General features: G+C 38.3%; 1 protein-coding gene across 3 annotated transcripts; it reads right to left on the bottom strand.

Annotated features, from left to right (window-relative positions):
• Positions 1 to 1,272: 1,272 nt before the first annotated feature.
• On the bottom strand, positions 1,273 to 24,086 carry LOC148121616 (vomeronasal type-2 receptor 116-like). 3 transcript variants are annotated; one of them, XM_087906901.1, is made up of 6 exons: positions 23,893 to 24,086; positions 20,681 to 20,972; positions 19,601 to 20,398; positions 18,081 to 18,308; positions 6,923 to 7,046; positions 1,273 to 2,177 (listed from the first exon to the last, which is right to left on the bottom strand). In XM_087906901.1, the coding sequence occupies exons 1-6, from the start codon at positions 24,084 to 24,086 to the stop codon at positions 1,273 to 1,275; spliced, it is 2,541 nt and encodes an 846-aa protein (XP_087763027.1). The 3 variants fall into 3 exon arrangements, with proteins under 3 accessions (XP_087763027.1, XP_087763029.1, XP_087763028.1); XM_087906903.1 differs by lacking the exons at positions 20,681 to 20,972; positions 23,893 to 24,086 and having other exon boundaries at positions 18,081 to 18,338; positions 19,625 to 20,389; XM_087906902.1 differs by lacking the exons at positions 20,681 to 20,972; positions 23,893 to 24,086 and having other exon boundaries at positions 18,081 to 18,347; positions 19,601 to 20,389.

Below are 24,086 nucleotides of genomic sequence, written 5' to 3' on the forward strand. Positions count from 1 at the left end.
ACCAGTCAGATCAGAGTAGATAGCCAGTTCAGGCACACTCTCTACTATTGCTAGGAGTTCTGCTTGGGGCCATTTTTGTAGGTTCCTGAGAATTACCCTGACCTCAGGGTTCTTCCCCACCTCAGGGTTCTTCTCAACCCCATAATGGCCCCTGCTATCAATATGTCACTTTTCTTACTCTTACCCCCTATACTGCCCCTAACCTACCTAACACAACCAGCCTACCCATCCACTCTCTCCACTTCTAATCCCTCTCCCCACCCCAAAGGCCTCAGTTTACCCAAGAGATCTTGTCTACTTCCTCTTCCCAGTAACATTTATGAGTCTCTCTTTCGACCTACCTTGTTATCTACATTTTCTGGGTCTGTGGATTGTAGTTTGGTTGTCCCATACCTTACTCCTAATAACCACCAATGAGTGAGAACATACTATATTTCTCTTTCTGAGTATGGGTTATCTCACTCAGGATGATTTTTTTTTTTAGTTTTATCCATTTGCCTGAAAATTTAATAATTTCCTTGCCCCTCTGCTGGTTGGAGTGCAAACTTGTGCAGCCATTTTGTAAATCAGTATGACAGTTTCTTAGAAAACTGATAAACAGTCTACCACAAGACACAGTAATACCAGTTTTGGGCATATTCCCAAAGGCTGCAAAATCATACCACAAAGACATTTGCTTACCTATGTTCATAGTAATATTATGCACAATAGCTAGAATCTAGAAACAATCTAGATGCCTCCCAATAGAAGAATGGATGAGGAAAATGTGGTCCATCTATACAAAATGGTACTACTCAGTGGTTAAAAAAAAAATTATGGAGGTTCTTAAAGATGAAGCTTATATATCCTTTAAAGAAATCCAGGAAAAGGATTATCAGAAACAAGAAGCTGAATTACTCAGTTTACTAGGGTAGAAAAAAGCACAAATGATTAAAACAGAAGCAAAAATCAGTGAAATTATTCCTAATTCTTTTGCTATACTCATAGTTCAGTGCCTAGTCCAATCAATACCACAGAGAGTTCCTCTTGTTGCTGATAGAAGCAGACACAGAGATGCACAGTTAAATGTTAAGTGGAGTACTGGGAACCATGGGGGGAAAAGGAAGGATTGAAAGATGCAACAGAATTAAGGCAGCAGAAAAACATGACTCCCAAGTTCATGCAAGTAGGGCTCTTGGGGGCTCACTAGCTAATGTATACATCTTATGTTGTATTCTAATAGGTGGTTTTGTCCCAAAACTGAGAGCTGTCACTTTCAATTTATGAAATAGTTCAGGAGGATATTTTCTCCTTTAACTTTTGAAGTGAATTTCTCTCTGGTCTCAACAAAATTATGTAGCACTTGGGGATAAAGATACACCCCAGCAAGCCTGCACCAGAGGCCAAGATGGAGAAGACCTCCACAGCCACCATGACCTTGCCCTTGGTGCTATGGTAGACAGGAAGAAAGGTGACCCAGACACTGCAGAACACCAGCATGCTGAATGTCAGTAACTTGGCTTCATTGAATGTTTCAGGGAGATTCCTGGCCAAGAAAGCCACAATGAAGCTTCCTAATGCAAGGGAGCCATGGTATCCCAAGACACAGTAGAATGCAATAATTGAGCCCTTGTTACATACAATGATGATGTGGCCATGCTCATTCTTGGCATCAATGTCAATAGATGGAGGAGAAACTCCAAGCCAAACTACACAGATAATAATTTGGATGAGGATACAAATGACAATGATGAAGTTGGGGGCCCCTGAAATCAAGTAGTACCTCATCCTTTTTCCGGGAGTTGTGACTTTGAAAGCCAGAAGCACAGTAGCTGTTTTGGCCAACACAGTGGAAATGGCCACAGTGAATACCACTCCAAAAGTGATTTGCTGCAGGATGCACATAGCTGTGTTGGGATAACCAATAAAGAGCAAGGGACATAGGAAACAAAAGATGAGTGAGATGAGCAAGGTGTAGCTGAGATTCCGGTTATTGGCCTTCACTAGTGGAGTGTCATGGTGCTTTACGAAGACCCCAAGAACCACAGATGTGAGTGCAGAGAAGCACAAAGCCATTAAGGTTATAGCCATCCCCAAGGGGTCTTTATAGCTCAAAAAGCTCACAGCTTTGTCAATGCAATGGACGTGTTCTGTACTGGCATACTGGTCCTCTGGACACTTTACACACTGATCCACATCTGATGGAGAAAGGAATGTATGATTAGTGCAGCTTGAGCACTTTTATTCACAGGACATTTCATTTATGTGTGTTGATAAAGCATTGCAATATCTGCACTCATGCTGAGGATGTAGTTGGAAGATATTGCTGCAAAGCAATGCTTCCATTTCATAATACTCATTCACTATCTTTTAGTGAAATGAAAAGCAAACAATCATTACACTGTCTACTAAATGCATGCTAATGATGCCATTTGTCATGGTATAAAGAAAGTACTGATATTTGTAGTAGAAAGACATGAGATAGAGGATGAGGGATAAGGAAAAGAAACAAAGGCGAGGAGGAAGGGGTATTTGGGTCAGGAGGGCAAAGAACTTCCTATGGATAGAGTAGAAACGGGCGTACCCTGTAGGAAAATTGCTTTTTATAAATGTAAAAAGGTTACCACATTCTAGGAAGAAGTGCTTAATTTGGTTATCAGGTTAATTAGGGCACCAGTCATGAGAGATTTTCCCTAGCTTGACTTCACACTTTGATAGCTGGACTTGATAGTCAGCCTCAGGAGGAGGAAGTGGCTAAGAAGGCAATAGACCTTGGTGGCTAACTTTAGGAATGTAATTGTCTTAGTTTTATGTTTGTTTGTTTGTTTTTGTTTTTGAATTGGATTCATGTTTTAGTTTTTTTATTGGGCTACACATTTGTCTCTGCTCTCCTCCCTTTCTCTTTCCTCTCCTTCTACCCTTTTCCATGGTTCCCATGTTCCCAATTTACTGAGAAGAAATGATGACCATGACAACTCTTTAAAGAAAAACATTTAATTGGTGTCTTATAGTTCAGAAGTTCAATCCATTATTATCATGGTAGGATATGGTGATTTGCAGATCGACCTGCTGCTAAAGAAGCAGATTTAAATTCTACATGTTTGATCCATAGGCAACAGGAAGCAAACAGACTCACTGCATGTGACTTGAGCATATAAGAGACTTCAAACTCTGCCTTTAATGTGACACATTTTATTCAACAAAGCCACATATTCTCTAACAAGGTCAAACCTCCTAATAGGACCACTCCCCATGGTCTTATGGGGGCAAATTATATTCAAACTAACAATGTAATCTAACTATTTATAGCAAGGCAAAGAGAATGCAGGAGAAGGGCAGAGATTGCTAGAGACATGTCTGCAATGCTTGGAAGGAGTAAAGCACCTTCAGAATCATTAAGTTTTATATGTGTATATGTAAAGCAAATAATGAGTTCATGAACATGAGGTTGATCATGTTTATATGGGGTAAGTTGGAGGGAAAATGAGAAAGGAAGATTATATAAAAATATAATTTTGATCTTTGAAAATGCAAAGTAATTAAATAAATATGCCCTTAGTTGTATCCTCATCTGATAATAAAAATGCTGCACTCATGAGTATTGTTCATAAGAAGCAACAACCAGGCAATTCTCAAGAGCTGGCAAGCAGGTCAGAGACCTGCCTCCAGGCTTCACCACTACCCCTGCCTCCCACTGAACTCTGTCCCTCTAAGACATCCTCCACCTCCAAATCCCATGCACCTGAACACCCTCCCTATGGCCAGCCCTTCCTCATAATGCCAGCTGTCTACATAGGCACAGGTGCAAACCACTGCAGTTGGGAAAACTAGTGAGTGATCAGCATTCGAGCTGGACAATCCCAATGTTCAGACCCTAATTAAACCTTAAGGCAAATCCCATGACCCTCCCAATCTCATTCCAGCACGAGCAAGGCAGTTGGGCCCTGCCCACCTGTTGTATTACAACCAGGCAATTCTCAAGAGCTGGCAAGTAGGTCAGAGAACTTCCTTCAGGCTGCACTACTACCCCTGTGACCCTCTGGACTCTGTCCCTCCAAAACATACTCCACCAACAAACCACACATATCTGAACATCCTCCCCATGGCCAGTCCCACCCAGTAGATTACATAGGCACAGTCACAAGTCACATCGGTTGGAAAAAGCAGCACCAGAAAGGCAGCTGGATCCTGTCCTCAATTCTGATGGAACTTCCCTGCTGTGGTGTAGTCCTATAAGACAGAAAACAGGCACCTGAACATCCTCTCCATGGCCAGCAGTCCCCTTAACCATAGAAGATTACATAGGTACAAGTGCAAACCACACCATTTGGAAAACAGGCACAGACAGAAGCTATACCAGTTGGAAGAACAGACTATTAAGGCACAGGCATGACCCACACCTGTTGGAAGAACAGATGAACAAATGCCAGAATAAGAATATATTCAACAACTGAAAGAGTAATATGGAATCACCAGCGATCCTACAACAGTAAGACCTGAATATTCCAATATAGCAGAAACACAAGAAAACAGCCTTAATAATAACATTATAAAAATGATGAAGCTTCTTAAAGAGGAAATAAAAAATTCTCTTAAGAAATCAAGGAAAAGACAAACAAAAATTAGAAGAAACCAATAAATCCCTTAGAGAAACAAAGAAAGCCAAGCCAAAACAGTCAAACAGGGGAAGGAAATGGGTCAAGACTTGAAAATTGAAATAGAAACAATAAAGGAAACACAAACAGGGGAAATTCAGGAATTGAAAAATCTAGGTAAGTAAACAGGAACTACTTACTGATTCAAGCAACACAGACAGAATACAAAAAATAGAAGCAAGAATTACAAGCTTTGAAGATACAATGGAGGAAATAGATTCTTAAGTCAAAGAAAATATTAAGTCCAATAAATTCCTAACATAAAACTTTCAGAAAATCTGGGACACCATGAAAAGACCAACCCTCAGAAAAATAGGAATAGAAGAAGGAGAAGAAGCCCAACTCAAAAATATAGAAAATATTTTCAACAAAATCATAGAAGAAAACTTTCTCAACCTAAAGAAGAACATGCCTACAAAACTACAAGAAGCTTACTGACCACCAAATGGGCTAGACCTGAAAAATGTCCCCTTATCACGTAATAACCAAGCACTAAGCATACAAAATAAATAAAGTATTTAAGAGGTGCAAATGAAAAAGGCCAAGTAACATATAAAAGCAGATATATCAAAATAACACCTGACTTCTCAATGGAGACCCTAAAAGCCAGAAGGTCCTGCACAGAGTCTTTACAAACATTAAGGAACCAATGTTTTTAAGATGCTTTCCCAGACTGCTATACTCAGAAAAACTTTCAATCACCATAGACTAAGAAAACAGGGTATTTCATGACAGAATCAGAGCTATGCAATACCTATCCACAAATGCAGCACTACAGAAAGTGCTAGAATAAAAACTACAACTCACAGAATGTAGCTACATCCATGAAAACACAGGCAAATGGTATCTCACAACAGCCAAACCCAAAGTAGGAAATCACACACTCTACCACCACCACCACTAGAGCCAAAATGTAACAGGAATTAATAATCACTGGTCATTAACATCTTTTAATGTTAATGGACTTTATTAGACAATGAAAATAGACATGTGAACAGAATGGATATGAAAACAGAATCCATCCTTTTGTTACATACAAGAAACATATCTCAACTTCAAAGACTGCCATTACTTCAGAGTAATGGATTGGGAAAAGGTTTTCCAACTAAATGGATCTAAGAAGCAAACTGATATAACTATCCTAATATCTAACAAAATAGACTTCAAACTAAGTTTAATCAATAGAGATTAAAAAGAACACTTCATATTCATCACAGGAAAAATCCATCAAGATGAAGTATCAATTTTGAAATACTATCCACTAAATACAAGGGCACCAACATTTGTAAAAGAAACATTACTAAAGCATAAATCACACATGTGACCTCACACATTAATAGTGGAAGATTTCAACACCCTACTCACACAAATGAACAGGTCTGTCAGATAGAGACTTAATGGAGAAACAATGGAACTAACAGATTTATAACACAAATGGACATAATAGACTACTACGGAACCTCTCACCAAATCATAAAAGAATATACCTTCTTCTCAGTATCTTATGCAACCTTCTAAAAAATTGAAATGTACTTGAACATAAAAAACATTCTGAATAGATACAAAGAAATTGAAATAACCCCTTGTATTATACCACTATGGGTTAAACTTAGAGTTCAACAGCAACACAAAGCAAAAAATCTTAAAAACTTATGGAAATTGAACTACTCTCAACTAAACTACCACTGGATCAACAGAGAAATAAAGAATGGAATTAAAGATGCCCTAGAATTCAATGAAAATGAATCCACAACATATCCAAACTTATGAAATACTCTGAACGCAGTGCTAAGAGTCCCCATAAAGAATTTGGAAAAATCTCGCATACCAACTTAACAGCACACCTGAAAGCTCCCAAGCAAAAAGAAGCAAACTCAAACAGAAGGAGTAGTTGACAGGAAATAATCAAAGTTTCCCTATTCTGGTTCTCACTGATTATTACATATCCATGATGTCTACAAATGTCTGTAGAGACACATACACACATGGAAATAGATTAAACAATCACTAGGAAAGACTTTGTTTAGAATTTCCTTGCACTACAGTTTGATTATCAAAACTGTTTCTTTGAGAAACTGACACATACTATGAGTTTTCTGAGTCAAAGATGTGTGTGATACTATATGGTGTAATTTGAGGGACATTGATGTTGATTACATTCCAATAAATCAAATGTAGGAAAGTGATAGATTTGATTTTACAGTGGACTTTTAGACCCTTTGGTCAGCCCTGTGTATGTTAGAGAGGATGATCCACGTGAAGGGTTTATTTCAACAGCAAATACTCACTTGTCTCATTAGAAACTTCATTTTCTGGGCAGGGAGTGCAATCAAAACAGCAGGCTGCCATTCCCTGCTGCCTGAACTTTCTGAATCCAGGACCACAGTCAGCACTGCACACAGAGGGCGACATCTGAGGAAAATTAGAAAACATGCTGCTATTAGGAGTTTTGCCTACTCCTTCCATAACTATTTTAAATTACTGTGTTAAAATATCAATAAGTTTTCCACTTATCATATTATAGAATGCCAAATTATATGAATGCGTAGAATCAATTTAGTATAAAGTTCAGTGCTTCACAATGCTGGAAATTTAAGAAGAAGAATGACGTGTTTCCTCTGGATAAACACTACAGAGCATGCAAACTGGTTTTTCTATTTAATTTTTCGCAACTTGACACAAAGTACATTTGAAAGTTAGAGGGAACTTTAAAAAGTTCTTTCCATTGGAGTAGCCTGTCACAATATCTGTAAAACATTTTATTGATTGGTATTTACTGTAGGAGTGCCCAGTGGGCAGTGCTGTCCCTAGACAGAGTTGTACGAGAAATCAGGTAGAAGAAGCCAGTAAGCAGTGTTCCTTTAGGATCTGTACTTTAGTTGCAGTCTTCAGATTCCTGCCTTGTCTTCCCTCTACTATAACCCATGAGTCAAACCAACCCACCCTTCTCACTTTGCTTATGGTCTGTTTAATCACAGCAATAGCATAGCAAGCTAGGACTAATGGAGAAATCTAAAACAGGGAAATACTCCTCAAATCTGAGATAGCACACATGAACTCCACTAAAATCACCCTGCAAAGCATGACAGAGTGTAAAGAAACAGAAGACTAGGTAAAGCCTGGTGTATTTCTAGTGAAGTGCTGAGTTGATGTGCACTGAGCTGGAAGGTTGAGTATTTCCTGAGAATAAAGTGATTTACAGAGTCTGCAGATACTGCAGAACCTGGATAAAAGTTAAATAACTTAAAGTTAATTGAAAGATTTCTTAAAAATTATAATAAAAATATCTCCATATCATCAAAAACCTGGTGACAGGGATCTATATGTTGCTTTGGAAATCTGTTAATATCACATTTTCACTTTCCATCCATTGCACAGTGCCGAGTTCTGTATTGAAACTGCAGTGTCTCCTATACATAGATTTTTTTCATATTCTTCACAACCTAGTTATGCACAAATCTTCCCCCTTTTTTCTTTCTCCTTGAAACAGGGTTTCACTGTGTAATGGTGGTAGATCTCAACTACTGGTATAGATTAGGCTAACTTAGAGTTCACAGGGATCTCCCTCTGCTGCATCCTGAATGCAGTGGTTAAACATGTGTGTTACCACTGGACACATTTATTCCCTTCTTTTCTGTTTTTCATGGTTGCAGCTTACTTTTTTTCAAAGTTTATTAAATTATAAAAGTTTCTAATTTGGCCCCTCCTCCCAAAACCCTCCCACTCCCCCCACTCCCTCTCCTCCTCCCTTTCCATTCCTAAGAGCAGTCAGGGTTTCCTGCCTTGTGGGAAGTTCAAGTTCCTCCCCCCTCCCTCCAGGTCAAGGAAGGTGAGCATCCAGACTGGATCCCAAAAATCCAGTATATGCAGAGGAAACAAATCCCAGTGTCATTGTCAATGGCTTTTCAGAAAGACTCCGGGCCAGCTACATTCAGAGAATCCGGCCACATTCAGAGAATCTGGTTGGATCACGTGCTCGTTCAGTCCCAGTCCAACTGGCCTTTGTGAACTCTCATTAGTTCAGTCCCCTTGTATCAGTGGGTGATCGCACCCCTCGCGGTACTGATTTCCTTTTTCATGTTCTTCTTTCTACTGCTCCTCATTTGGACCTTGGGGGGCTCAGTCCGGTGCTCCAATGTGGGTCTCCATCTGTATTGCCATCCATCATCGGATGAAGGTTCCCTCTGGTCTTGCCTTTTTTTGCTCACGTTCTCTTTCCATCTGATTTCATTTGGACCTAGGGAGTTAAGTCCAGTGTTGCAATGTGGGTCTCTGTCGCTATCTCCATTCCTTGGCCAGATGAAGATTCTATGGTGATAAGCAAAATATTCATCAGTATGGTTATGGGCCAAGGCCGGTTCAGGTACCCTCTCCTCTGTCCAGAGAACAATCTGAGGATCTCTCCTTGAACCTGGGATCCCATTTATAATCTAGTCTCTTGTAAACCCTAAAATGACTCCCTTAGTTGAAATTTATTCTTCCCTGATCCCATATCCATTCTTCCTCCCTCCCCCCATCCCAGTGCCCCAAGCTTCCCCTTTCCTCCCCTACTCCCTTCTCTCTAACCTTCTCCCCTTCCAACAACCCTCCCACCACCCCCATGCACCCGAGGTTATCTGGCACTCTTGTCTATTTCCAATCTCCAGGAGGATAACTACATGATTTTCTTCAGGTTCACCTTCTTATTTAGCTTCTCTAGGATTACGAATAATAGGCTCAAAGACCTTTAATTATTCCTAAAATCCACTTATGAGTGAATACATACCATATTCTTCTTTTTGGGTCTGGCTTACCTCACTCAGTAAAGCGCGTTCTATTTCCATCCATTTGCATGCAAAATTCAAGATGTCATTTTTTTTTTACCGCTGAGTAAAACTCTAATGTGTATATGTTCCATACCTTCTTTAATCATTCTTCTATTGAGGGGCACCAAGGTTGTTTCCAGGTTCTGGCTATTACAAAAGTGCAGCTATGAACATAGTTGAACAAATGTTTTGTGGTATGATAGGGCATCTCTTGGGTATATTCCCAAGAGTGGAATTGCTGGGTCTTGAGGGAGGTTGATTCCCAGATTACTGAGAAACCGCCACACTGATTTCCACAGTAGCTGCACAAGTTTGCATTCCCACCAACACTGGATGAGTGTTCCCCTCATTCCACATCCTCTCCAGCATAGGCTATCATTGGTGTTTTTGAGTTTAGCTATTCTGACAGGAGTAAGATGATATCTCAAAGTTGATTTGATTTGCATTTCCCTGATCACTAAGGAGGTTGAGCATGACCTTAAGTGCCTTTTGGCCATTCGAAGTTCATCTGTTGTGAATTCTCTGTTCAGGTCATTACCCCATTTTTTAATTGGGTTAATTAGAGTTTTAGTGTCTAGTTTCTTGAGTTCTTTGTATATTTTGGAGATCAGGCCTTTATCTGATGAGGGGTTGGTGAAGATCTTCTCCCAGTCAGAAGGTAGCCTTTTTGTCTTACTGATGGTGTCCTTTGCTTTACAGAAGCTTCTCAGTTTCAGGAGTTCCCATTTATCCATTGATTCTCTTATTGTCTGTGCTACTGGGGTTCTACCTAGGAAGTGGTCTCCTGTGCCTATGTCTTGTAGACTACTTCCCACTTTCTCTTCTATCAGGTTCAAAGTGGTCAGATTAATGTTGAGGTCTTTAATCCATTTGGACTTGATTTTTGTGCATGGTGATAGATATGGATCTACTTTCATTCTTCTACAGGTTGACATCCAGTTATGCCAGCACCATTTGTTAAAGATGCTTTCCTTCTTCCATTGCATACCTTTAGCCCCTTGTTGAAAATCAAGTGTTCATAGATTTGTGGGTTAATATCTGGGTCTTCTATTTGATTCCATAGGTCGACTTCTCTGTTCTTACGCCAGTACCAAGCTGTTTTCAATACTGTAGCTGTGTAATAGAGTTTGAAGTCAGGGATGGTTATACCTCCAGAAGTTCCTTTATTATATAAGATTGTTTTGGCTATCCTGGGTTTTTTGTTTTTCCATATAAAATTGATTTTTATTCTCTCAAGGTCTGTGAAGAAGTTTGATGGGATTTTGATGGGGATTGCATTGAATCTATAGATTGCTCTTGGTAGAATTGCCATTTTTACTATGTTGATCCTCCCAATCCAAGAGCAAGGGAGATCTTTCCATTTTCTGGTATTCTCCTCAATTTCTTTCTTCAATGACTTAAAGTTCTTTCACTTCCTTGGTCAGAGTTATCCCAAGATATTTTATGCTATTTGTGGCTATCATGAAAGGTGAAGTTTCTCTCATTTCCCTCTCTGCTTCTTTATCCTTTGTGTATAGGAGGACAACTGATATTTTGGAGTTGATCTTGTATCCTGCCACATTACTAAAGTTGTTTATCAGCTGTAGGAGTTCTTTGGTAGAGTTTTTGCGGTCGTTCATGTATACTATCATATCGTCTGCAAATAGCGAGAGTTTAACTTCTTTCTTTCCAATTTGAATCCCCTTGATCCCCTTATGTTGTCGTATTGCTATTGCTAGAACGTCAAGCACTATATTGAAGAGGTATGGGGAGAGTGGACAGCCTTGTCTTGTTCCTGATTTCAATGGAATGGCTTTGAGTTTCTCTCCGTTCAGTTTGATGTTAGCTGTCGGCTTGCTGTAAATAACTTTTATTATATTTAGGTATGATCCTTGTATCCCCAATCTCTTCAACACCTTTATCATAAAGGGATGTTGGATTTTGTCAAATGCTTTTTCAGCATCTAACGAGATGATGATATGGTTTTTTTTCTTTCAGTTTATTTATATGATGAATTACATTGATAGATTTGCGTATGTTGAACCAGCCCGGCATCTCTGGAATGAAGCCTACTTGATCATAATGGATAATTTTTCTAATGTGTTCTTGGATTCGGTTTGCCAGGATTTTGTTGAGTATTTTTGCGTCAATGTTCATGAGTGAGGTTGGCCTGTAATTCACTTTCTTGGTTGTGTCTTTGTGTGGTTTTGGTATCAAGGTAACTGTAGCTTCATAAAAAGAGTTTGGCAATGACTCTTCTGTTTCTATATTGTGAAATACCTTAAGGAGTATAGGTATCAGCTCTTCTTGGAAGTTCTGGTAGAATTCTGCATTGAAACCATCTGGCCCTGGGCTTTTTTTGATCGGAAGGTTTTTGATAACAGCTTCTAATTCTTCGCGACTAACAGGTCTATTTAAATTGTTCACCTGGTCTTGATTTAACTTTGGCAAATGGTATTTATCTAAAAACCAATCCATTTCTTGTATATTTTCCAACTTTGTGGCATATAAACTTTTGTAGTAAGATCTAATGATTCTCTGAATTTCCTCTGTGTCTGTTGTTATGTCTCCCTTTTCATTTCTGATCTTATTAATTTGAGTGTTTTCTCTGCTGTTTGATTAGTTTGGCTAGGGGTTTGTCAATCTTGTTGATTTTCTCTAAGAACCAACTTTTTGTTTCGTTGAATTTTTGGATTGTTTTTTGTGTTTCTATTTTGTTGATTTCAGCCCTCAGTTTGATTATTTCCAGTCTTCTCCTCCTCCTGGGAGAGTCTGCTTCTTTTTTTTCCAGAGCTTTCAGGTGTGCTGTTAAGTCTCCAATATATGCTTTCTCGGTTTTCTTTAATTGGGCACTTAGTGCTATGAACTTTCCTCTTAGCACTGCTTTCATTGTGTCCCATATGTTTGAGTATGTTGTGTCTTTATTTTCATTAAATTCAAGGAAGACTTTAATTTCTTTCTGTATTTCTTCCTTGACCCAGGAATGATTCAGTAGTTGACTGTTCAACTTCCAATCATTTGTAGGATTTCTGGTGTTCGAATTGTTATTGAATTCTAACTTTATTCCATGGTGATTCGACAAGACACAGGTGGTTAATAATATTTTTTTTGTATCTGTGAAAGTTTGCTTTGTTACCGAATATGTGGTCAATTTTCGAGAAGGTTCCATGAGCTGCAGAGAAGAAGGTATATTCTTTCCTATTTGGGTGGAATGTTCTATAGATATCTGTTAAGTCCATTTGATTCATTACCTCTAGTAATTCTCTTATTTCTCTGTTGAGTTTCTGTTTGATTGACCAATCCATTGGTGAGAGAGGTGTGTTGAAGTCTCCTACTATTAGTGTGTGTGGTTTGATGACTGCCTTGAGTTCTAGAAGTTTTTCTTTTACATAAGTGGGTGCTTTTATATTAGGGGCATAGATATTCAGGATTGAGACTTCCTCCTGATGCATTGTTCCTGTTATGAGTATGAAATGTCCATTTGCATCTCTTCTGATTGATTTTAGTTTGAAGTCAATTTTGTTAGATATTAGAATGGCCACACCCGCTTGTTTCTTAGGTCTGTTTGCTTTGAAAACCTTTTCCCAACCCTTTACTCTGAGTAGATGTCTATCTTTGTGGTTGAGGTGTGTTTCTTGTAAACAGCAGAATGTTGGATCCTGTTTTCGTATCCAATTTCTTGGTCTGTGCCTTTTTATCGGTGAGTTGAGTCCATTAATATTAAGTGATATTAATGACCAGTGGTTGTTGATTCCGGTTATTATTTGTGTGTGTGTGTGTGTGTGTGTGTGTGTGTGTGTAGTAGAGTTTGTGTGTTTCTCTTCTTTGAGTTGTGGTTGTGAAGGGTCGCTAGATGTCTGGGTTATTGTAGGCAGTGATGGCAATGTTGGATTCCTTGGGTTGCGATTTTCCTTCTATTACTTTCTATAAGGCTGGATTTGTGGCTACAAATAGTTTATTTTTTTTATCCTGGAATATTTTGTTTTTTCCATTGATAGTGAACGATAGCTTGGCTGGGTATAGCAGTCTGGGTTTGCATCCATGGTCTCTTTGTTTCTGCAGTACCTCTATCCAGGATCTTCTGTCTTTCATGGTTTCCATAGAGAAGTCCGGTGTAAGTCTGATAGGTTTACCTTTATAAGTTACTTGACCTTTTTCCTTTGCAGTTCTTAATATTCTTTCTTTAATCTGTATGTTTTGTGTTTTGATTATTATATGGCGAGGGGATGTTTTTTTTTTGATCCAGTCTATTCGGTGTTCTGTATGCTTCTTGAACCTTCATAGGAATATCATTCTTTAGATTGGGAAAGTTTTCTTCTATAATTTTGTTGAATATATTTTCTGGGCCTTTGATCTGCAGTTCTTCTCCTTCTCCCATCCCTATTATTCTTAGATTTGGTTTTTTTATTGTATCCCAGATTTCTTGAATGTTTTGTGAAGAGAATTTGTTGGATTTGCCGTTTTCTTTGACCAGAGCATTTATTTTCTCTGTGGTATCTTCAAAATCTGAGATTCATTCTCAGATTCTATCTCTTGTATTCTATTGGTTATGCTTGATTCTGTAGTCTCCGTTCATTTACCTAGGTTTTCCATATCCAGCCGGTTCTCGGTTTGTGTTTTCTTCATTGCCTCCATTTCAGTTTTCAATTCTTGAACTGTTTCTTTTACCTGTTTGATTGTTTTTTCTTGGTTTCTCAGGGTATCATTCACGGATTTACTTATTTCTTCAAACTTTTTGTTATACTTCTCATCCATTTCTATACTCATTTCTTCAAAATTTTTGTTATACTTCTCATCCAATTCTTTAAGGGAGTTATTCATATCCTGTTTCAGGGACTCTAATGTTTTCATAATGGCACTTTTTTCCACTTCTTCTGCTTTAAGGTGTTCAAGTCCTTCTATTGTAGGGTCGTTGGGATATGGTGTTTTCATGTTGATTTTGAGATTGTTGGACAAGGTCTTGCCTTGGTGTCTGCCCATCTCTTCCTTCAAATGCTCTCTATTGGATCTTCTGGTACCAGTCAGGTTACCTTGTTGGGCATGAACTTCACTGACAGAATGCCCACCTTTCCTCAGGCAGGTTATTGAAGCACAGGCACTCCTCCTTCCAGGATGCGCCTACAACCCAGGCCCATCGTGAAGGCACCTGAGCTGGGGAAATTTTATGGCTACAGGGGGAAGGGAGAAATATAGGAATTTGTACCTGGATGGAAGCTGGGATGGCAGGCGGGAGAGCTTAGCAAGGTGGAGCCAGCACTGCAAGGTGACCTGGGAGTCTATGGGGTCGGGGAAAGTCCGAGCTCCTCCTCACCAGGCCCCTGCAGGAGGCCAGAAGCAAACTCACCTTTCCGATGGCCCTCTGCTAGAAGTCTGGGCCCCTTGCCGGTCAGGAATGTCACTGAGCTGACTCTGGCCCCACCTGTTCTCAGGCAGGCTTTTAAGACACAAGAACTGCCGCCTGCCGGGAAGCGCCTACAGCCCAGGCCCAGCGCGAAGGCACCTGAGCCCTCCGATGGCCCTCTGCTAGAAGTCAGGGCCCCTTGCTGATCAGGAATGTTGCTGAGCTGACTCAGCACAGCTTACTTTTATACTTGCTAAGATATTAAGGACTATTTTGAAGAAGAGTGGAGAAAATGTTAAAACCTTGTCCAATTTTGTCCATGATTTTCAGGTGGGGTCTCTACTATATGCAACCATAGGTGACCTAGACTTGCTATGTAATCCAGACTTGCCATAAAGAGACAGGAAATTCTCTTTCTCTGACTTCCAAGAATTTGGATTAAGATGTGCACCACCACATACACCTGACCTCACTTAGGATTTTAGTGACAATTCTTTGAGTTTCTCTTCATATAGTAGATTGTCATAGAAAACATTTTTCTTTTAGAGGAAATGAATTCATTCTTACTGCAGAAGGATGGCAGCCTTAGAGCCAAATAGCATGCAGGTGCAGAAGGGAGATAAAGATGGGGTTTTAAGCTAGAAATCAGAAAAGTGTGTGTTACAGCTACCTGTGAAATCCATAGCTGGGCAGGAAAACTGTTTTATTTCCTCAGTTGTTTCTTACTTTCCTACTATATAGTAATAAAAAAATAGTTTATCCCTTTCCCATAGCAGAAAGTTGGTTTTGCAGAAGCAAAGGCAGCTATCAGTACCTCCCAGCCATTTTCCTATTCTTACCTCACCTGCAGGCCACTAGGATCTCCCTTACATTCCAGAGTAGAAGGTGAACAGCCCTTAAGGGATGCCTAGCTCCATATTAAGTTTCTTATTTATTGATTTTTATTTTATTTCATATGATTAGGCTGGGAAAATATTAATTAATATAAAGAAAACCTTACTAAGTCAAGATGTGCTCCTTCTTTTGTGTCAGGTTTTATTTTTTTAATTTTAACTCTGAATGAATGCTGAAATTGTTTCTTACGAGCACTTTCTGCACATACTCGGATGCTCCTCTAGTTCTATTCATGAGTCTATTTCTGTGCCACATTTATATAACTGATATGCATTTGTTGAACCAAGCTTGTATCCCTGGAATTCAGTCATTTTTGTCACAGGAGCAGATCTTTCTGTCGTGTTGTTGAGTTTTATTACTCAGGTTTAGTTGAGAATTTTACGTCCATGTCTATCAAAATGAATGGTCTCTAATTTTCTTTATTATGCTACATTTCCTCAAAATTATTTCCCCCATATTTACAAAAGGGGTCTCTCTTCATGTTTGTAACTAAGGTGTGTTTTTGGAAACAAAATGACTGCTGCCTTTACAGACAACCTTGATATTTGTGTATTTTGATTAGAGAATATAAAGTTTAGCAATAAATTGTCATTGAGAATTATTTACTAATTATATTGTTCATTGTCGTTATCACAATATTGATACTTTTCTAACGGTTTTCTGTCTGGTGTTCTAGTGCTGTCTTTACATACCTTTACCACTTGTATTTTTCTTTCTTTTCAGTTTGTAGGAGTTCTTCAAGTGTCTTCTATAGCAGTGTTAGAGTGGTTCTTAATTCCTGTAATTTATGTTCATCATTGAACTTTGTTCTGTCTCTGTATTAGTTTATATAGGCAGAAACTTCTTGTTTGTCTCCCTGTTGCCCAAACCCGAAAAGTTACACAGAAACTATATTAATTACAACACTGTTTGAGTAGTAGCTTAGGCATCATTTAGCTAACTCTTACATGTTAAATTAATTCATTTCTATTAATCTGTGTATCACCATGAGGTTGTGGTCTACTGGTAAGATTCAGCATCTTCCTCCTTTGGCAGTTACATGGCATCTCTTTGACTCCACCTACTCTCTCTATCTCTGTACAGATTTCCTGCCTAGCCCTGCTTTGCTAATCTATTGGCCAAAACAGCTTTATTCGTCAGCCAATTAAACCATTGAATTTGTTCTCATGTAAATATATGACTCTGACATGAATAATTGTCTTGCTTGCATGCTTCATATTTTATTCATTTGTTTCTGCATTGAAATATGCACATTTGGAAGTATAGAAATGGTTGCAACTTTCTTAATATTCTATATTCCTCCAGTGGATGTTTTTGTAATGCTCAACTGAGGCTTGCTTAGAGCACATGTGAAATTTCATTGGTGGTCTTTAAATGGATAGTAGTTAAGCCTTCAGATCAAATTCAGTAGTGAAACCCTCAAATCAAAAGTCACTTTGTAGTTGGGAAGTTTGAATTGGATACCTAAATTCCACCCACATGAGAATTATTATCTATATCATGCCTAAAACCCATAATGGAACATATCATTTTTAAACTTTCAGAAGCCAAATTACTTTACTACCAATACCTCCCACCCACAGAGATAAGGAAACTAGACACACACTTGTTCACTTGTTTGTTTGAGTGAACTACGAAAGAAGTAATGAAATCGAGCAATGTTCCTCTAGTGAACAATTTCATTTACAGGATAAACATCAGGGCTAGAAAAATGGCTCAAATGTCAATTACAATTGCTCCTCATACACAGTTTCAAGTTTGACTTCTAGTTCCCCTTGTGTGGCATCACACTGTCTCCAGTTTCCCAGAAATCCAAATCATTGTTCTGACATGAATATATACCACACATTCTAGCACTGCACAGAAATACATGCAGACAAATCAATCACATCCACAACAACGTTATAATCTACAGGGTTTCTAAATGGGTTAGGAAACTGTTATATTAACACATGGTTAGGACCTGTTGGTAAAAAGGCTTAAAGCAAATTTTATAATAAAATGAATAATTTGCATGTGCTTACTTTACTCCTCCCTTACAATTAGTCACATTCTTTCAGCATCTGTCTGAGGTGCAGCAGAAAAGAAAAAAAATCACTGTGTAGTAATCAGAATGGTACCAAGAGAACATTTCTCAATTATAGGAAATAAGATTAAACAGTGGTTAAAAAAACAGTTTTATATTTATATTAGAAACCAGAAACATGTTCTGGTATGATAAAAATCACAGTATGCATGTATGAAATCCTGAAACAATTCATTCAATATCACATCAAAAAAGTGAAAAGAAGAAACATTTTGTAGGAGGCTAGAAAATGGCTCCTAAAGTGACAATCTACTTTTACTAAGTTACATGGAAGCACAGGTGGACCCACGTGACAGTGTTACTGCTGTGTAATGTAAATCAGTTCATCAGGTCAGACCTACCTGTCTACTTCCTGTGGCCCACTCTAGAATGTCTTCATATAAATGGAGCTGTTGACCGTGTGGAAAATATGGGCTAAACATTCCTATCTTCACCTTAATTCCAAGACCACTTGGGAAATTCCAAATCTGGAAAATGTCATACTCTGGCTGCAGTTTTTCTTTCTGGTTCATATTCACTCTGTCCCCAACTGGATTAGTGAAGTGGGTCTTCCTAAGTATGGAGTTTAGCTGAAAGACAGGCAGCATTCCTTAGTGAATCTGCCCCTCCTTGAAGTCAGAAAATATATTATGACTTCATCTTAAATACAACTTTATAGAAGATGTCCAGTGAGAAGTCTCAGTGAAAGCAAGTAAATAAATAAAATTATCATAATGTTCCTAGAATTTTATTTTGTATCAGAGGAATTACCAATCATAAGCACAGGCATACATGCAGACACTAATTATAATTATAAGTATTAAATGTGCACAAACACATACACACAGACTCATATGCATACATAATACAGGCACATAGTATTCACACACATATACACATGTAGCCAAGACAGGATATGAACACACAGGCACACACAAACAGACTTATGCACTCAGACACAAAGAAACGGAAACCCACAAAACATACACGGGCCAATGAAAATTTTCACCAATTTATAGATAAACATGCACAAGGAGACACAGCAGACACAAACTCCCACAAAGGAGACATTGACACAGGCAAATTTATCCTCAAATACAAAGACGGACACACATACACAGGAACAGAAACACAGCTATATACATGTACAAACACAATCACTAAAACACACACATGTACACAGAAACACAGATATACATATGTACAAGCACATCCACAAAAACACACAAATTACACACACACATAGGCATATGCAGACATATGCACTGACAAATACACATAGGGAGAGATACAAAGAAACACACTCATAGAGAAAGATATTGATAAAAGACAAATTTATTATCACTTATTACAGACAGGAAGATATTCAGATAGATAGAAGCACACACATAACTTCAACACAGATAAACCCGCAGATACATAGAAACACACAAATATCCACTCATAAACAATAAGAATTATCCCTTCAAACACATGTGAGCTTTCCAGAGCCTAGAGTTAGCACAGAATCAGTTTAAAACACTTGTGACAACCATCCCCTACACTGACTACCACATATTTGACAATTAAGGAACAAAAGCTCTATTTTATGATAGAGAGGATTGATGAGGAAGACTCCTATGTTTCCAGTATTAGAGCAGGGGTCATGGTATTCAGTGCTCTGTAACAAAATCACGGATTTTGATTGATAAATTGTGTCTCCCACTCCACAGTCTTTGCATTTGAGACTTTTACAAACCACTAGATTTTCTTCCTCATGAGAAAAATGTTCAGAAATCTTTGTATTTGGGGAAATATATCCTAACCTACTAAAATGGGGCATCTGAGACTCTATTAAAGGCTGATATAGATGACAATGAATATCATCAAATAGAAATATCACCTTCAAGCAGTCAGTATGGGGTACTTCCTCATTGCCCACTGGCTGAAGAAGAGTCTTATGTAAGGCATGGGCCATAGTATAAACAGCATTGTATATATCATAGCTGTCATCACTAAAAGCCATGTCAAATGTCTGTGCAATCACCCATTCCAGTGAGCTGTTGGATGAGCCGTTCCTCAGTGTCTTACACATAGAATCCGAGATTTCACAGTTAAAGTTCATCCACTCCAGCCTTGCCAGGTATTCATCTGAGTATTTAAGAGGGTTCACTGTTTGAATAAAATTTTTAAAACCAGAAATCTCAGCATGGTGGTGTGCAAATGCCAGAGTACCAAGGAACAATTCAGACAAGAAGTCACTCTTACTTGTAGTGACATCGAACTGTGAGGTGGTGACCCAGATTCTCTGTATACCTCGAGATGTCCACGTTCTAAAGCTGACACCTAGAGTACTGTCTGGGTCACCATAAATGATAACAACATTTGAGGATGACGACAAGATTTGGTTATAATACACTTCAGCTCTTGACATGTACAAATGTAGGTTGAGGGGAATCATATTCACAAAGGCAAAGCAGAGTATATTTTTTTCCATCTCTGTTCTTAAATACGAGAGAAACTGGGTACCCTGATCATTGTCTGAGATGGCAAGCCCAATCCAGTTCCAGCTGAAGTAAAGTATGAGGGAGACCATGGCCATGGGTAGAGATGTGTCCTCAGGGGCCATTTGATACAGAAAAGGAAATTGTTCATGGTCACTCAGGGTAGGATGGAAGGGTCCATAGGTGAGCTGAAGGATCTAGGAAACAAGGAACAGCGTGAAGTAGCGTGCACTGCTAAGGACTTGTTAAACACACTTTTCTGCAAAGAATTCTAAAACACCCCCTTCCTGTTACTTCTTCCCTCATCTCTATTTCAATAACGTAAATATAGAAGGTCCATGAAGTCTCTGAATTGTTTCCATGGACTATGCAGTTTGAAATAAGTATAAGGCCAGTCTGCTCCTCATACTAATCTTAGCATCTGAGGATGGCACCAATGGAGAAAGGATTTCTTGCAAAACCATCACAAAAATCCTCACCTGCTGAGAATAGTAGAAGTCCAAGGTTTTCCCAACTATTGAAGATTCTACCCAGTTTGGTCCTGAGAGCACAACTACACACGTGTTCCATATTATACAGATATAATTAGGAAGATTATCATGAAAATTGAGAGAAGATTGAATGCAATTGCGTAATTGTGACACAGTCTTACAACCACTTGCTAGAAAGTCAAATACTAAAGACATATTTGGTAAAAGAAGAGGATCCCTGTTGACTTCATCCAAGGAAAATGTTAAGGCCAATACAAACTGATAGTTTTCCGTTGGTGTTCTGTAAAATGATACACTTTTTTAATAAGGACAGAGATCTACAGAAAATCATGTGCAATCAGTACAAGAACTATCTGTACTTCATGGTATTCCCAACCCCCCCCCCAATGATTGAAATGAATATTCTATGTTGTGATACTCAGAACACATAAAACGCTGGAAGCCTGAAAAGAAATTAAAATTTCATGATAGTGCTAATCCAATAAAGAAGATGAACCAATGTCATCTTCCACAGAGAGGTTTGTTCATCTCTGGTGTTTGAGCTTTGAGCGCTTGCTCAGAAGGTAAAGATAAGGCCACAGGCTTTAACCAAACATTAAACCCAGTCATGATTTCAATTTTAAATTATTGTGCATTATAAATTCATGGAATGTGTGAGCCATTGACTTTTCTGTATTTTCTTTTGAAATTAACTGTATTGTCTGATGAGTGCACAATAGTCTGGGCAATATTTGGCTCTTGTACTTACAATTCTTTATAGTCAGTGGGCGATATACTTAACATATCCAATCCTATCAATCTTCATCTTGTTCTTTTTTAGTTTCTGGTTTATCTATTTCAGGCATAAAATCCTTTTAAAGATATATTTTTTAAAAAAATATTCAAATACCAGAGATGCATGATGTTAAGATGTATGTCTGTATACATCTGTGCATATGGACAGTATTAGTGCACATTTAGGCAATTTACAGTGAATTAATACTATGTTTTTTTAATTTTTCTTTTCTTAAGACAGGGTTTCTCTGTAGCTTTGGAGCCTGTCTTGGAGCTAGCTCTTATAGACCAGGCTGGTCTTGATCTCATAGAGATTCACCTGCCTCTGCCTCCCAAGTGCTGTGATTAAAGACATGTGCCACCCCTGTCCAGCTGAATTCCAGGGTTTTGAATGGCCTTTGCTGTAGACTAGATGTGATTCAAATGCACAGGGTATAACTGCTCTAGGCCCTGAGTACAGAGATTAAGGGCCTGCACTACCTCCTCAATATTGTTTACCTAGTTTATGCTTACACCAGCATGTCATATATTTACACTGGGTGAATCTGATCAACACAATTTTTCTTCTGGAAAATATCTTTTAACTACTTTCCAGTTACACTAACACATGTTGATATCCTCCTGAGATTTGTATGTGCCAGTATTACATTTTTGAAAAATAGAAGATGCTTTTGTAAAAGGTATAAAAAATATTTATGGAGTTTTATGTAATAAAAATGTGTAACTGCTGTGGGACTATGGACTCTACCCTGTTAATTGTATTTTAATAAAAAAACCAGTCAACAGTTAAGAAGTCAGTTGGAAGAGAATAATTCCAACTTGTGTTTATGTTTATGGAATGAATAGTAACTGCTGTTTCCTTCTAACTCATAGCATATCATCTGATCACTAAACATTAAACATACATATTTAATTTGAATAATTCATTCAGAGTTAAATACAATCTGTTTACCACTTAGAAATTGTACCATTGCAAAGTTTTATATATGAACATAATTATTTATCTATACATTTTCCAAATAAAAATAATTTATGATATTCTTTATTACCACACAGGAAAAGTCTCACTGAAAATTTCAGCAACATTAGTTGGGCGGTGGTGGTGCACATCTTTAATCCCAGAACTCCAGAGGCAGAGGCAGGCAGATCTCTGTGAGTTCAAGGCCAGCTTGGTCTACAAGAGCTTGTTCCAGAACTGGCTCCAAAGCTACAGAGAAAGCTTGTCTCAAAACAACAAAAACAAAAAAGAAAAGAAAGAAAATTTCAGTAACATATAACAGGAATTTCACAAGATTAGAACTTGTAAAAATCAAAGTCTAACTACTGTACATTAAATATTAAGAGACATCTATGACTTGAGCTTTTAGAGTAGCTTGGTTGATTAAAGTTTTGTGATTGAAACCAGCTATCAGCAATTCACAAAATCAAAATATATATAAGGCCTAAATTAATAAAATAGACAGATATAATTAATAAAATGACTTACAGAAAAAATGTAAGAGTTAAAGGTGATATAAGTATCAGAGAATAAACAACTTAGATATAGAGAAGATACATGCCTCTTAAATAATGGCAAAGGTGAGCTAGTAGGTAACCCCTCTATCCCTATTATCAGGTGTTGCCAACAATCAAATGCCACAGCTGCTACTAAGGCAAGTGAAAAGGGAAGTGAGCAGTCACCACTATTCGTGACAAGTTCACTTTTCAAAGAATGCAAACTTGCTATTTATATTCCATACATTCCTTCTTCACTCTAAACAATAAGTAAAGAAATAGACTTTGAAATTAAAGGCCAGTGGTTCTACATGTATATATGTGAAGTATGGAGAAACAAGAACTCATAGAAACTCAGAGTGGGCCGGTCTTCTACTTCCACTCTTGATACATCTTTAGCAGGCTTAGTGTGACCACATGCAGAGCATCTGAGAGAGTAACTGAAACTCTATGTGAGAACTCCCCACAGCTAGCTGTGCCACAAATGTTAGTTGCTCTAGCAATGCATATAGGACCGACGCGCTGACAGAATGTCCATCAGCTGACTCTACTTATGGCCGTTTACTCATACCCACTTAAGATGGCATTCATGGAAATTAAATGGGTTCTTTTGATGAGGTAGAACCTACTACTGTGCTATGGAAACTATGAAGGACCAGACTATATGTGATAGAACAAGGTATAGAGTCCTTCTTCACATAGCTTCCTGTCTGGTAATTTGGAGGGTAACTGGGAGAAAAACAGAATACTAAAAGGAAAATTTTCAAAGCAGAAAAATAGCATTTAGTTTTAAAATAATTTGGTGTTGCTTATTGGTGTGGAAGTTGGGAGAAGAGGGCAGAAGATTCAAGACGTTGTTCTCATCCTCGTCCTCTTGACACATCATGAGATAGTTATGATGACACTTACATAGAAAATACAAAGGCACTTACTGTTTATACAAGTAGTTTCTCAAATACTCTGCCGTGCCTGGATTATATGCTGGGTCAAGAAAGAAGGTGTAATGTGCCGAGTCTCCATCCTTCTCTTTACTCTGCTTCAGTCTCCAGAAGCACCTGGGATGAACGAAACTGGGCTCCTGAGATAAAATGTTCTGGAGCAAGGAGAGAACAATCAAAGTGAGCAT

Source organism: Myodes glareolus, chromosome 6 (genome assembly GCF_982192425.1).
Source record: "Myodes glareolus chromosome 6, mMyoGla1.1, whole genome shotgun sequence".
In the NCBI taxonomy this organism is placed as follows: domain Eukaryota; kingdom Metazoa; phylum Chordata; class Mammalia; order Rodentia; family Cricetidae; genus Myodes; species Myodes glareolus.